This window comes from Schistocerca cancellata, chromosome 3, assembly GCF_023864275.1.
Source record: "Schistocerca cancellata isolate TAMUIC-IGC-003103 chromosome 3, iqSchCanc2.1, whole genome shotgun sequence".
Classification (NCBI taxonomy): domain Eukaryota; kingdom Metazoa; phylum Arthropoda; class Insecta; order Orthoptera; family Acrididae; genus Schistocerca; species Schistocerca cancellata.
In genome coordinates, this window is record NC_064628.1 from 575,227,856 (window position 1) to 575,243,817 (window position 15,962).

At 37.8% G+C, this 15,962-nt stretch overlaps 1 protein-coding gene across 1 annotated transcript in view; it reads left to right on the forward strand.

Moving 5' to 3' along the window:
* LOC126175422 (uncharacterized) overlaps positions 1-15,962 on the forward strand; it is a 581,488-nt gene that overhangs the window by 543,241 nt on the left and 22,285 nt on the right. The window contains exons 22-25 of the mRNA XM_049922221.1: positions 1,273-1,423; positions 5,009-5,260; positions 8,629-8,801; positions 9,635-9,758. Of these exons, the coding sequence (XP_049778178.1) occupies positions 1,273-1,423; positions 5,009-5,260; positions 8,629-8,801; positions 9,635-9,758 (700 nt within the window). The remainder of the gene's footprint in view (positions 1-1,272; positions 1,424-5,008; positions 5,261-8,628; positions 8,802-9,634; positions 9,759-15,962) is intronic.

Genomic DNA, 15,962 nt, shown 5'->3' on the forward strand with positions numbered 1-15,962 from the left:
ATTTTTCACGATAGTTCAGGCAGTAGGTCCAAAAATGAGAATCCTAAGAAAAAAATGGTGCACACAGCACTTGCAAAAATGTGAGAAGTAACAAACCCTGCAATCAATAACTAGAATTGACTTATATAGATCAGTTCTAATGGTCGATTCTGAGGCTTGTTGTTTTTTGCATTTTTCAGTAGGTCTGGGTAAGTTCTTTCTTTTTGGATTTTAAAGTTTGGTATCACTATTTGTAGTTAAGCTATGTAGGTAAATTTTAACTGTCAGTTCCATGTTCAGTGTCCCCTGCCCCTCCCCTCAAATTTGATTTTTTATTGGCTGTTAATCATTATGTCATTAAGGATTTACCTTTTTCATATTGCTCTCTGCGCTACTGCAAAAACATGATTAATAAGAAATGCTGGAATTGACAACTAGACTTGACCTACATAGCCTGAGTACAGAGACCAGAATAATGATGATGATGATGATGATGATGATGATGATGATAAAAAAAATACTTAAAGAAAAACATGAACTGTGGAATGGAGAACTGGAATTGATCTATACAGCTGTCCTCTTAGGTTCTTGCCTAACCTCACCCACTGAAATCGTGCCACATTGGGAAAAAATAGCCAAATATTTGTGAGAACCACATTTATTAAAAATGATAGCTGATCATTTCACTTGCATCAATGTAGTTTGTGCTCTCAGGTTCATGGCTAACATACACTCCAGCAACTGTGCCACATTTGGAAATAAATGGCCAAATATATATAATATATAAAATAAATGGCCATATATTTATGAGAACCAAGATGATAAATACTATTGCTACTTGATTCACTCACAGTAATTTAAGCTGTGCTCTTAGGTTCCTGCCTAACCACAACTTTGAAAATCGCACCATATTTGGAATAAACAGCGTAGTTTACATCATTACTAAGACAAACGTAGGAATATTTGATAACAGGCCACTTACATCCATTGCATTTTAAACTCGTGCCATCACACAGGACATCACTGGTCAAAGCTGACAGGTGGAATCGGACACTATAATTGACCCATATTGTGTATATAGCTTAAAAAACTGGGGATAGTAATATTTTAACAAAATATTTGAGAGAAAATACCACAGACAGTCATTCATGGCTTAAAAAGCTGCTGCAAGTTCAAAAGTAATTGCTATTGTGACTTTCTTTAAATGATTTCTCTGTTGTTGGTTTCTTTAATTTGTGGCAGATGTATGCACACAGAGTTGCTATAGTTATGAACACAATTTACATTTTGTAGATGCGCCGACACTATGAAATTACAACACTTGGAGTGACAGTGTGGCATATACAAGAATATGAGCACTCAGAGTTGCCCCGGTCATCACTTGGTCAATTTCACATGGGTGACAGTTATGTCATTAGATGGCAGTATTCCATTACAGTAACAGGTATGTATCAGATAATGAAGCAATTGTGCTGAAACTATTTATGTTCTTTACCTTTGATACTGTGTTCATTGTCCCTTTTTTGCCAATTTTTTTTTATTTATTTATTTATTTTTGAGCTTTTCCTCATTGCAGAGGCTTATCTTCAACATAAAAATTTACTTGTAAATTACAATACAAACAATAAACGTTCTTAAACTATACTCTCAAAATATTTCTCCAGGTTTTTCGATCTTGCATGTCCTCTTCCTCTGCGCCCATTCTCCTCATTGTGTGCTGTACATTTTGGAGCCAGGTGGTCACAGGTCGTCCTCTTCTTCTTCTCCCCTCCGGTTCCCACTCCAGTATCAATTTTGGTATTCTGGCTTCCTCCATTCGTCGTACATGCCCGTACCACTGTAATTTCTTCCTATCCATTACGTCATATATTCTTTCTTTTATTTCCATTCTCCTTATTACTTTGGTGTTCCTTATCTTTTCTTTCCTGGAGATTCTTGCCGATCTTCTCCAAAAGTCCATCTCTAGAGCTTGTAATTTTTTAATGTGCTTCATGTTAATTGTCCAGGTCTCCGTTTCATACAGAACCACACTCTCTAATATGGATTTGTATATTAATTTTTTAGTTCTGCTCATTACATTCCTGCTCCATAAGACTGAGTTAAGCATCCCAATGACCCTCCGTCCGCTACTAATTCTTTTATTGATTTCTGACTCTGATTTTCCCTCAATTTCTAAAATGGATCCCAAATAACAGAAAGTGTTTATCTTTTTGATTTTCTTTCCTTCAATGTATAGTTCATCTGAATCATTAGTCAAGTATTCTGTTTTTTGGTAATTAATCTTCAAACCCCAAGTTTTGTATGCTACTGCTAGTTGATTGCACATATAGTTAGCATCCTCCCCATCTTGTGCTACGACTACTTGATCATCAGCAAATAATAAATGATGTAGGTAAACTCCATCTCTTATTTCTAATCCTATACTATTACATTTATGAGACCATGTTCTAAGGCTAATATCTATATAGATTTTAAATAATAATGGTGACATGGGACAGCCCTGTAAAAGGCCTTTGCTTGTTCTAAATTTCTGTGAAAGTTGATTACCAACTTTCACTTGGCAAATGTTATCTTTATACAGGGCTATTACAAATGATTGAAGCGATTTCATAAATTCACTGTAGCTCCATTCATTGACATATGGTCATGACACACTACAGATACGTAGAAAAACTCATAAAGTTTTGTTCGGCTGAAGCCGCACTTCAGGTTTCTGCCGCCAGAGCGCTCGAGAGCGCAGTGAGACAAAATGGCGACAGGAGCTGAGAAAGCGTATGTTGTGCTTGAAATGCACTCACATCAGTCAGTCATAACAGTGTAATGACACTTCAGGACGAAGTTCAACAAAGTTCCACCAACTGCTAACTCCATTCGGTGATGGTATGCGCAGTTTAAAGCTTCTGGATGCCTCTGTAAGGGGAAATCAACGAGTCGGCCTGCAGTGAGCGAAGAAACGGTTGAACGCGTGTGGGCAAGTTTCACGCATAGTGATGTGAAAGATTCAGTGTTTAAACCTCCTCTACCAAGAAACGTGCGAGGACTGCGAGCTCGCATCAACAATGCTTTCGAACTCATTGATGGGGACATGCTGTGCCGAGTGTGGGAGGAACCTGATTATCGGCTTGATGTCTTCCGAATCACTAAAGGGGCACATATCGAACATTTGTGAATGCCAAAAAAAACTTTTTGAGTTTTTGTATGTGTGTGCAAAGCATTGTGAAAATATCTCAAATAATAAAGTTATTGTAGAGCTGTGAAATCGCTTCAATCATTTGTAATAACCCTGTACATCTGTTGTATTATTTTAATCAAGGAAGGGTTTATGTTTGCCATATGTAGTGCTCTCCAAAGTAATTAAATTAAATATTTTGCCAATACATTCTTTATTTTATATTCCTTCATCTTTCTTCTACTTCCTTCTTCTTTCCAGAACAGAATTAAATTGTACTTCATGACAAGTGAATTATATCGATATTAACATAAAAAATACCTAAGGCTTCCTCTGTTACTGCTCCCCCACCTACTCCCTATAATCATGCCTTAATTGTTGTATCTTTCTTTTACATCTACAACCATACTCTCCAATCTAGTGTGAAATGCAGGACAGAGGGTACTTCCCATTGTACCACACATTAAGTTTGCCTTACGTTCCATTCACTAGTGGTAGATGCAGGTAGCTGTACCATTACACTGTAAAATATAGTTTGAAAATTGAGCCATTGATGGATACATGGTGGTCTATTGAAATGCAAAGTGTAATGAGATTGTTCCATGCAATGAAAATATATTCAGCTGCAATTCGTCACCAACTTGTAAAAGCTTATGGGGTGAATGTAATACCATGAAAACAAGTATGGTTTTTGTGCCAGAAATTTGATAAAGGCTGAACAGATGTGTAAAATGAGCAAAGATCAGGACTGACAAGCACATCCACCTCAGCTGGCAAGAGACTGATTAAAGCCAGATTGTTGCATTTGTAAGAGGCAGATTGCACATGGACTTAAAATCTCCTTTTGATGAGTAGTGCGTATTATACAGAACACAGTGGAGTAGCAGAAAACATGTTCTTACTGGGCTTTGTGACAGTTCTCAGACAAGAATAAAATGAAGGGACTGTGTTTCCTGTCCAGCACATAATTTGATATCAGGTAGAGGGTGCTTCATTTTCTCCACTGTATTGTCACAAGGAATGAAAATGTGTGTGCGTCAACATTTTGGAGATCTAATAAGTTCAAACCCAGAGAAATGGCAGAGAAATTTGTGGCCAGTCTTTAGGGACACACACATGGTACAGCTGGTTGATTTCCTCAGCAAAGGAGAGACAGTAGGTGTTGCCAATTATTGTGATGTACTGGAATGGCTGCAGAAGACAGCTCAGAAACAATGACTGGGATGCTTTCGAAACATGTCAAGTTGTTGGCTGACAATACCCAACCACATATGGCCTGCATTATCTGTGATTTGGTCTAATGTTTCCTATGAACTATATCTTCTCGTTCACATTTCATTCAGTCCATATCTTGCAGCACCAAGTGATCTGTATCTCTTCAGAATGTTAAGGAACCACCTGGCCAGTTGCCACCTTAGAACCAATGATGACTTTCAGGAGGCTGTTGTTAAGACACCTAGTGCTGGACTTTTAATATTGGTTTCAATACACTGTTTAACTATGGAACAAATATTGGACAACTGTGCTGACCTTTTGCCTAAGAAATATGTGTACTTACCTTAGTAGCCTATTGTGTCTGTCTGATTTTTGTGGATAAGCTCTTTCTCACAGAGGACATGTTACTTACTTTTTGAAGCACCCTCGTATTTACCATTTGTTGAGGCAATAATTAAACAGTAAAGTTTAAAATGGCAGTAATCTGGTTTGTAATTGATTCCAAGGAGTAAATATCAATGTTGTTTCTATTTTGTATATGTTTTCTGCCAGATACCATTTTACTAATGGTAATTATGTTGACAATTGAATATATCTGTTCTTAAGCGTAAGCTCAAACTAGTATCCTTATGTGTTATTTCATAGGAAGAGAGCTCAGTGGCCAGCCCTCTCGTCACTCAGTTGCTGGCAGAGATAGGTGTGCTTATTTCTGTTGGCAAGGGCAAGAAGCATCACTGAATGAACAGGGTGCTGCTGCTCTTCTAACTGTGGAGCTAGATCATGAACGTGGTCCACAAGTTCGTGTGGTACAAGGCTATGAACCACCTGCATTCCTGGCACTTTTCCAAGGCAGCATGGTCACTCACATTGGAAGAAGAGGAGATACGGATTTTCAAGGTATCAAAACCTGAGCAGGTTTGCTGTAACTGATGTTTAATACTGTTTTAAAAAAGTGCCTGTGTGCTGTAATATAGCAAGTAGTGATATGTCTATTTCCTTTTTAACTTGTGTGCTGTTCTGTTGTGTGTTACTTTTGTAAGTGGCTCTCAATTATGGCATGGCAAATTCTTCATTATTTGGATCTGGGGAGGCAGTTTATCTTTGAAGCAAACTTAATTTTGAGTCTTTCCTTTTAGGCACAGTTAATTATTAATTTTTCTCCCATTGTGTATTTATTGTAACAGGAAATAAGTAGAATGTTTTTATTTGATTAAATTGAATAAGTACCTTTCCTTTCTGTACATACGTATTATTATAGATACTAAGAGATATTTACCAATATAGAAAGTACTGTATATCTCCGAATCCAAGATGAGGTTTTATCCTGAAATTTTATCCCCAGAAGTAGGGGATCATCTTTCTTTCACTGCATATGATGTGTAAGGTTTCTTTCCTTTCTTTACCAAATAGAATCTCAAGCTTCCATGAAGCTGTAACTCACTCTCAACTGTGCCTACCACTTGAACCTAGAACATACGCATGCACTCTGAGGGTGGTTGTACAATAGCAGGAAGTGTTTGTTGCCTCAATTTTTTTCATATTAACAGAATCTTATGTTGGTTCTTGGTAGAACAACATTATGATAAATGAAAAGCACCGGTTTGCTTTTGTTCTACAATATTACTTTTATTGCTAATCGGTTTTTGGCTTACAAGGCCATCTTCAGACATCTACTGAGTATTATCACCAAAGAAGTTAAATGTTAGCAGACAACATTGGAAGAGAAGTAACACATCTAGACTGAAGTAGAAACATTCAGTAAGTATGACGGGTAGACAGTTCGTCTGGTGCAGGTCTTTTGATTTGACGCCACTTCGGCGACCTGCGCGTCGATGGGGATGAAATGATGATGATTAGGACAACACAACACCCAGTCCCTGAGTGGAGAAAATCTCCGACCCAGCCGGGAATCGAACCCGGGCCCTTTGGATTCACAGTCTGTCACGCTGACCACTCAGCTACCGGGGGCGGACATTGCAAAGATGTTACTTACTGTATGTTTCTACTTCAGTCTAGATGTGTTACTTCTCTTCCAATGTTGTCTGCTAACATTTAACTTCTTTGGTGATAATACTCAGTAAATGTCTGAAGATGGCCTTGTAAGCCGAAAACCGGTTAACAATAAAAGTAATATTGTAGAACAAAAGCAAACTGGTGCTTTTCAATTTTTTTTATCAGTTGTCATTTGAATTCAGAGATCCCACTTCTAAGCTGTGTAGAAAGTGAGTAATGGATGTAGTATGGAACAACATGGTTCCACATCAGTTTTTTTTTACAGGATGCAGGTCTTACTGTGACGTAAATTTCGAAATAATGATTATTTGACATGCAGAAGCAACAAACAATTCTGCAGCTTCCAAGAGATGTGGAGTTGCAGAAGCCAGTGTTTTGGGGTGACGAAAGGACAAAGGATATCAAAAAAATACAAAGTCAACTAGGAAAACTTCCAGTGGCCTGCAGAGTGGATGTTTCAAAAATATTGAAATGGAAGTAGTTGGATTTGTACATGAGGAATGTAAAGAATAAATGGCAGTTTCCCACGATGTCATATGAAATAAAGCATGCGAATTAGCATGAGAACATGGTGTCCAATTTAAAGCAAGTTCTGGATGGCGTACAAGGACGATGTGATGAAATGGACTTAATGCTGTGACATCCCTTGCTCAGTGTTTTCCAGCATTGTCTATGGAGAAATTGGTAGAGTATCAGTGACACATTGTAAAACTGAGACAGGAACATACTTCCCTCTTAGGGAAAATCAGAAACTCTGATAAGACCCCTGTTTACTTCGGCACTCCATCCAGTACAACAGTTGAAGAGAAAGGTGTGAAAAGTGTATTTATTCACACTGCAGGCAATGAGAAATTTCAAATCATCACAATGTTGTGTGTGCCTGCTGATGGAACAGAATGTGACCCTACATCTTCCTCAGTCACCTGGTGTTATATTTCGTTGCAACAGAAAAAGATGAATAACCTATGACTTTATTATAGTTTGGCTCCGCACAATCTGAAACAGGAAGCCAGGTGCTCTTGTAAAGAATCATGGGAGGCCGATCCTTGATGCTTTCAAGGGGCATCTGACACCAGCAATGAATGTAGAAATCTTGAAATTAAACGCAGATTTTGTTATCGTTCCAGGAGATGTGTCTTTGCAACAACTAGTGTTAGATGTGGTGGTGAATAAGTCATTTAAAGCCCATGAAGCAGCTGTACAGCAATTGGTTACTTTAAGGTGGACAAGGTTACTCTAAGGTGGACAAACCCTAACCTCTACAAGGAAACTGATGAATATTCAGTATGTCTAATTGCAGAATGGATCCAGACTGCTTGGACACAGACATCCGGAGCATCAGTTGTGAACAGCTTTAAGAAGTGCTGTGTAAAAAATGAATTAGATAAGAAAGAATATGATCTACTATGAGAAGCAATGCAAGATAACCATGACAGTGGCAGTGAAACTGCAGATTCTGTTGACCATTCCAGTGAGGAGGACTATGTGTATCTGTATCTGACCATATGACCAAGGGAGGTCTTTATCTGATTTTATTTTCTGTTTACTGGTACTTTTACTGTCTCCTTCATTTACTAATTATAAGGTGACTATTTGCAAGTTTTTAAAATAAACCTGATATGTGTATACATGGTTTTCTATAATCCCTGTTAAAACTTTTTTTTTGTTTGGGGGGGAGGGGGGGGGGCTGCGTGTTGTCAACTTGTATTTGGAGATATACAGTGGTACAATTTACATTTAAACCCCCCCCCCCCCTCTGAATGGGATTTTACACAGTGATGCAGTGCTCTGCTTCATGTACTTTAGTTTCTCACTTACAGATTTAATAGGGTGTTTGTTATTTTGATGATAACTTTTAATACATTCCTATTGCAAAAGATTTAAACAAGAAGCAGCCATCAATCAGCTATGGATGCAAAAAAACCTGAGTAAATGACTATGAAACTTCCTGGCAGAATAAAACTGTGTGCCGGACTGAGACTCAAACTTGGAACCTTTGCCTTTCGCAGGCAAGTAGAGCACTAGCCCACAATAGGCAAAGGTCCCGAGTTCGAGTCTTGGTCCCGCACACAGTTTTAATCTGCCAGGAAGTTTCATATCGGCGTATACTCAACTGCAGAGTGAAAATCTCATTCTAAATGAAAATATATTTGGCAGTACCTCATTATTTGAAAATAAAAATGCTTGCTACTTTCAGTTACAGTGTGTGACTGGCACAATTATGGTACTTACATTTGTGCTTACCTCTTTAGGCCCTTGGCGCCTATTTGTTTGTCGAGGGGAACTTGCACAGGAGGCAGTGCTAGTAGAAGTGACTTGCAGTATTCGTCAGTTGAGAAATCGTGGCTGCTTTGTTTTGCTGAACACCTCTACTGGCGCCATACATGTTTGGTATGGCAAGAAATCCCCAACTCATGCTAGAAAGGTATGTGTGTCTCTCTTTACTCTGCTGACAAACATACAGAATTAAATTCATGTAGATATATTTACTCTGCTGTTTTTAGCAGCGGCAGTGCCAAGACAGTGAGCAGCAATTACTATTTTTTTACTAAATGATCATTCAGTGTCAACAGCTTCTTATTAATGTATCTGTCAAAACTGTCAGTTTCTTGATTGCCTCCTCTCTCTCCCAAGAATGAAACAGCAGTATGTAAATTTCATTTCAGTTTCATCTGTTGATCAGATTACTCTGTTTTCTCATTGTATGTTGCTCTTGTGTAATGAATTTAAGTAAACCTCCTGTGTTAGCAGACAGATCTTTAATCTAGTACTGCAGCCAGTCACAGATGTGATGGATTAGTGATGTAGTATGCTAAATGTACAGCTATTTGTTTTCATGTCCCGAAACAATGTGTTAGTTTGTCTCTGCCATTCAAAAGTGACAATATTAACAATAAAAAAAATTCCAAGTTTATTACACATGAATTTTATTACCTTTATAACAGCTGCTACTGTTTTAAGTATTTTGTGATGATATTACAGGGAAATACAAAAAGTGTATTTCAGCAAGTGCAGTTTATTCCAAATCCACATGTTTTGTGAGTGTCTGCTTTGTTAGAAATACGAGTTCCTGCTGTACCTGTCTTTCTTCCACTCACTTAGTGGTCTTGTTGATTTGTTGCTGTGTTTCCTTCCTTTTATTATCTTCCAAACTGTTTCCTTCCTTTCTTTTTCTTGTTGAACCCAAAGAACCAATTCTTTTTTTTTTTAGTCTTTTTGTAAATTACTGTACTAGCTACATCTTTGTCTGCTTTGTAGGTAGCAAAATCAGCAGCTGAAAGGATTCGGGACAGAAGACCACCAGAAATTGGTTTCAAAGCCAGTGCAAACTTAGTTATTTATGAACAACAAGAGGGTGCTGAGAACAAGGAATTCTTCAAAGGTGTGTGTCTCACAGTACTGCTTGCTATTGAAGATTTTCAAAAGTATAGTAGGTGCTATACCTACTGAAATAACTAGCTTGTGGCAAATATGACTTTCTTTGCAAAGCAGAAACAGAAGAAAGAGAGTAACATGCTGTAAGAACACACAGTTCACTTTACCAGAACAGACAAACATGTACAAGTCCAGTACCAATGACCTCATATTGTCTGGTTTAGTTGTCAACGTTGAAAATATTTTAATAGCAGCACGTTAAGTGTTAATAGAATTTACATTGGTACTGTTAAATTTGTCAGTCACTGTTTTCATGAAACTAAAATATCTTCATTTGAAAATATAAGAGTCACCTTTCCAGTTTTTTACAAAAAATTATGGAAGAAAAGCATCTTTCGTAAAATTCCTTGTAGTACGTAATTCATAATTTTTCAAAATACTCACTTGCAATGGTTATAGACATCTGCATGTATTCAAACTAATTCAGAAAACATTTTTTCTCTTCTGAAGTTTTTATCTCAAAAATGTAATTTTTTAAGAATTTGGCCACATCTTGTGGTGATGAAAATCACTGTTCATAAATCTTGTGTTTGGCATAGCGAACAAAAGGTAGTCCTTTGGCAGCAGATCAGATGAATAAGGGGAATGAGACATTAATTTGATGTTTGTTCTCTATCAAATAATCTGTTTGAATTGTCATGAAGGAGAATGATGCAATGTTTTTGATTGTTTTCCTGATTTTATAAATAGTTTGGCACAAACAAATAGTTTCTTGCCAGTCATAAGTAACTGTTTTTTGGTTAGGTCCAATGCAATCGAGAAAACCAACAATCATTTTCTGCAAATTGGTTACAAACCACTTTTACTGGCTTTGGTTGATCTTTGAATACCCAAAGGGCTGACTCCTGCTTAATTTCCAGCTCATACAAATGTATCAAAGTTTATCTCTTTGTCTCTTACGGATGTTGCACTTCCTCTGTCATTTTTTGAGTATTTCCTTATACAAATTGACACAAGTCTTTTATTGAACTTTGGTCAAGTTGTGTGTAATCCATTAGGAATAGACTTCTTTAAAAGCTAAATGTTCATACAAAATTAAATATACTTCAGGTTCAGTAAACCTAAAATACTTGCATACTTAAATATACTCACAGTTAGCTGCATTTTGATGTTCATCACTCACATCAGGCAGAGCTCTGGGTTGTGCAACCACTCCGGTAGCGAGGCTTGCATCAGTGCAGCTTGGTGTTGTGCATAATCATGTAATCAAGATGTGTGGATATACTGAGTCACTCATGGACACCCTGCGACTGTCTCAGGGTGGCCCAGAGACTACAACGCCAAGAAGAATCACTTCTTAGCTTTTGACAAGATCAATGTGGTCTTTTTTTCCTTGCTAAATCTTTATCTGTATTTGTATATTTATTGATCCACTCAGTAATTCAATGTACAGAAGTGTGCATCATGACATGGGACAAGTGAAACAAATGATATGAGAACATATACAGACATAGCACTGTTTCTTATAGTGGACATCTCACTGAAGATGTATTATATATGCATTCATAATAATGCCAGAGTGTACTGAATGGAAAAGTGCATATTACATGCATGTCAGTGCACCAGCATTTAGCTTGTCCCCCACTGAGTGGATCATAAAACAAACTTTGCTTAGCCTGCAAGTAATCATGTCAATGTGGCTTTTCTATGTGAATGTATCAGTGATGTCAATCGCTAAGAATTTTGTTTCATTGACAAATTCTACATTGCTGCCAATTAGTGTCACTGTTGGAACCTGGGGATTTCTGTTCTGAATGGTGTGGAAGGTTAGGCATTCTGTCTTTTTTTGCATTTAGGAGCAGTTTATTTGAAGCAAGCCATGAGTCTAGTTCAGTTTTATTTCTATTAACTGCTGACTAAAGAGATTCATCTGTATTTGATATAAGGATATTGGTATCATCAGCTAAGAGAAATGCCTTGCTAGAGGGTATGATGGAAGGGAGGTCATTTATATAAAGTAGAAATAAAGTAGGAATAACAGAGCCCTGTGGCACACCTTGTTTTGTGACTTGTGTAGTTGAATGCACCCCATTGAGGTTCCTGACTGATTAACTTTATTTATGTGCATGTACTGTGCTAGGTCTTCGACATAGCAGCTGAGCCTTCAATATCCCATAAGAATCTAACTTTTGCCCATAGCTGGGCATTTTTTGTCAACAAGCTGTAGAGTAGCATCAAGAAATTAATAAGTTGCATCAACAGCGGTTTTATTTTCTTGGATCAGAAGAAGGAATGTTATTTTTTCTAAGAAATGATTTTAGTCTGGAAACCATTGCACATTCAGATATTTTGCTGAATGCAGACAGCACTGCCACTGGATGGTAGTTGCTAGGATCTTCTTTAGATCCCTTTTTATGTGTGGGTATGACTTCTGCTATTTTAAGTTTTCTTGGGAATACTGAATCTGAAAATGAAGCATCTATTACATGAGACAGTGGCTTACTAATAAGTTTGCTGCAACGGTGGAGAAGGAAGCAAGTGATCATGTCTTTTCATGCTGATGATTTTTCTTCTTTATTTTACTATGAATAATCTCTTCTATCTTTGTTTTTGGCGTTGGTGATAAAAATGTTGTGTATTGAAGACTGGTTGAGTGGGGGGTGGGGGGGTCAATTACTTTTTAGATGTTCTGTTAGTTTTTCTACAGTTTCAACAAAGTAAGAGTTAAATTTCTGAGCTACTTCCACTTGGTCAATAATCAATGTTGCATTTACTGCAAGTTTAATGTTACTAAGACTATTCCTACCTGTTTCTGCATTAATTATTTTTGCCACATGCATTTGCTTTTATTATCTGAAGACTTCAGAAGGATGTCATTGTGTAGTTTTTTAGCAGCATTCACCACATTTCTAAATATTCTGTTGTATGAAGTGAAGTCCAGTTCCCATCAGATCAGCAAAGTTAAGCACTGTCAGGCTGAATTAGCACATGGATGGGTGATCGTCTGGTCTGCCAAGTGCTGTTGGCAAGACGGCTGCACTCAGCCCTTGTGAGGTGAACTGAGGAGGTACTTGATTGAGAAGTAGCAGCTCTGGTCTCGTAAACTGCCATATGGCTGAGAGAGTGGTGTGCTCTCCACACGCCCCTCCATATCCGCATCCAGTGATGCCTGTGGGCTGAGGATGACCTGGTGGCTGATCAGTACTGTTAGGCCTTCATGGCCTGTAGGAGTGGAGTTTAGGTTATTATGCAGTGAAGTACTTCTTGAACTGTTCGTTTGGCAAGGTTAGTCTTCCTGAGGGAGAAAAACTCTCTTCCTCTTTACTGAAGTTATAATACCTGTTGTAATCCAGTTGGAGGATACTCTGTTGTTACATATATTTCTTTTGTTTTTTGAAGGAAATTGAAATAGTAACAGAAAATGTTTAAAAAAAGGTTTTCAATTTTTCATTTACTGTTTGAGAGTGGTATGCAGTCTCCTAGTTTTCTCTCTGCATATGGCACAAAAAATTAAGAACGTTGCTTTGACAAAACATTTCTGCTTTGTATTGTAATTGTTTTGTGTTGAGGTTTACTTCCCAGAAAGACTAGCAGTGTAATCAGTGCATATTAATAATGTTAATCAGTGTTCCATCTCCAATTAATCTTAATTCTTCTATTGTAACAAGCACCTTCATCCAGAAGACACTGATTCTGCTGGACCAACTATTCCTGGAAAAAATCATCAGAGGAACATCAGGTTGATTTGTAGATTCTCCATAGTCCTTGTTAGTGAACTCATAAATGTGAGAAGCCTTGCACACTATCATCTCTCTGTCATTGAAACTGTCAAGGCCAGCCAGTGATTCAGAAACACATTGTGCCACAGCAACAGTAAGCCATCCATTACCATGTCCAACAGCACCAGTATGGCAAATAAGGAGTGCAAAACTGTCAAAGCAAGTGCCAAAACTTCTCTCCTTACTGGTCCCTGTGTTTTTGTCAGTTGTAAGTTCTCTTTTAGTATTTTCCATACCGTTTTTTTTAGGTAGTCTTTCTTTGACGGTTCTTCAGCACCAAATGCTGGACATACTGTTTCGAAGAATAGTTGTTGAGTTACATCCATGGATATGTGTGTGTGTGCGAGTGTATACCTTTCCCCCCTAAGGTAAGTCTTTCCGCTCCTGGGATTGGAATGACTCCTTACCCTCTCCCTTAAAACCCACACCCTTTCATCTTTCCCTCTCCTTCCCTCTTTCCTGACGAAGCAACCGGGGGTTGCGAGAGCTCGAAATTTTGTGTGTGTGTTTTTTATTGTGCCTATCTACCAGCGCTTTCCCCATTTGGTAAGTCATGGAATCTTGTTTTTAAACATTCCACGTGGGAAAAATATATCTAAAAACAAAGATGATTTGACTTACCAAACGAAAGCGCTGGCACGTCGATAGACACACAAACATACACACAAAATTCTAGCTTTCGCAACCAACGGTTGCCTCATCAGGAAAGAGGGAAGGAGAGGGAAAGACGAAAGGATTTGGGTTTTAAGGGAGAGGGTAAGGAGTCATCCCAATCCCAGGAGCGGTAAGTCTTTCCGCACACACACACACACACACACACACACATCCATCCGCACATACACAGTCACAAGCAGACATTAACAACAATTAACAATATTATTAGGACAGTTGCTACTCACCATATAGCGGAGAAGCTGAGTCGCAGATAGGCACAACAAAAAAACTCTCACAATTACAGCTTTTGGCCGTTAAGGCCTTTGTCAACAATAACCCACACTGGTTTCAGTTGCCTGAGACTGCAGTCATGTGTGTGAGTTGTGTTTGCAATAGTATTGTGTGTGTGTGTGTGTGTGTGTGTGTGTGTGTGTGTGTGTGTGTGTGTGATGAAGGCGTTAATGGCCGAAAGATATAATTGTGAGAGTCTCTTTGTTGTGCTTATCTGCGACTTAGTATCTCTGCTATATGGTGAGTAGCAACTGTCATTCTAATAATATTGTTAATTTAACGACAATGGTATTTCATGATTTTGGAGATAGCCCTATTAAACAAAAATGTGGAGAAGAACAAAGTTTCTTCTTTTCATTAGATCTATTTATAATCAAATATTTGAAAACGCTCTTTTGCAAAGAGTCTAAAAGATTTGCTCTTTAAGCAATATGTTATAACTGTAACAGCTACAAAACTTCTGTTGCAGTGTCTGTTTCCATCTTCCAAAGGATGAAATTATGTCAACAGCTTCTCATAGTCAGTAACATGTTTTAGACTTGACACTTCCATCCATTGAAAAGTCAACCCTCTTTCAGTTTAGAGGTGTGTATCTACCTACTCAGAGCTTTTTGTGGATTCTTCTAATAACTTAAGGTGTTGTTCCTTTGAAGAGGCCATAACCCCTTTCTTAGGCACACTGCACAAATTAGGCTTTTGTTATGGAATACATGTTTTGTTTGCTGCTACTGTCTCCACCTTTCCACATTTCTTTTTCTTTTCTGCCTGCGCTGCTTGGTTTGTCAACCTCCTTAAACATTCTTCACTTTTTACAGAGTGCATTAACTGCATTATATTTTTGCTTAAAGGTGGTTTTCTACTTATATTTTCTCCAGTTGTTTCTTTCCTCTGGATAGCTGTTGCTTTTTTCCCCCCTCTCACAGTATATTACTCCGCGACTGGACCATCAAACAGTGTTCATAATTTTTGTTGTTGCATATTGTGTAGTTATTGCAAAACTTTTAGCAGATGTCTTAAAAAATATGAGCCCCCAGAATTAACGCTCTTTAGATAAATCAGGGAAGTTAGTCCACAATGCAGAGTTTCTTGCAGAAAAATTCAATGAAATTTTGAATTATGGGTCACACTGGAAACATTTGAAGTACGATATGGTCAGAATCATTTTCATTATCTCTGATCCTCCAACCATTTATGAAGTGGATCTCACTATCAGAGAACTGAAAAATACAAAGCATGTTGTGAAGACCTAATATATGGAGACATCTCAAAAACCACAGGAAAATGTGCAGTCGCAAATCTCTACCAACATCTGGTCAAAATGTTCCTCACAGAGAAATACCAGAACACTGGATCACAGAATAAAGCATTATTTATTTAAATTTACAACAGGATCAAAAACGTTCTGGAACCAAAACTTGTGGAATACCAAGATGGATTTCATCCATACATAAGCCGTCCATACCAAATTCTCTGCCCAAAACTAAAAA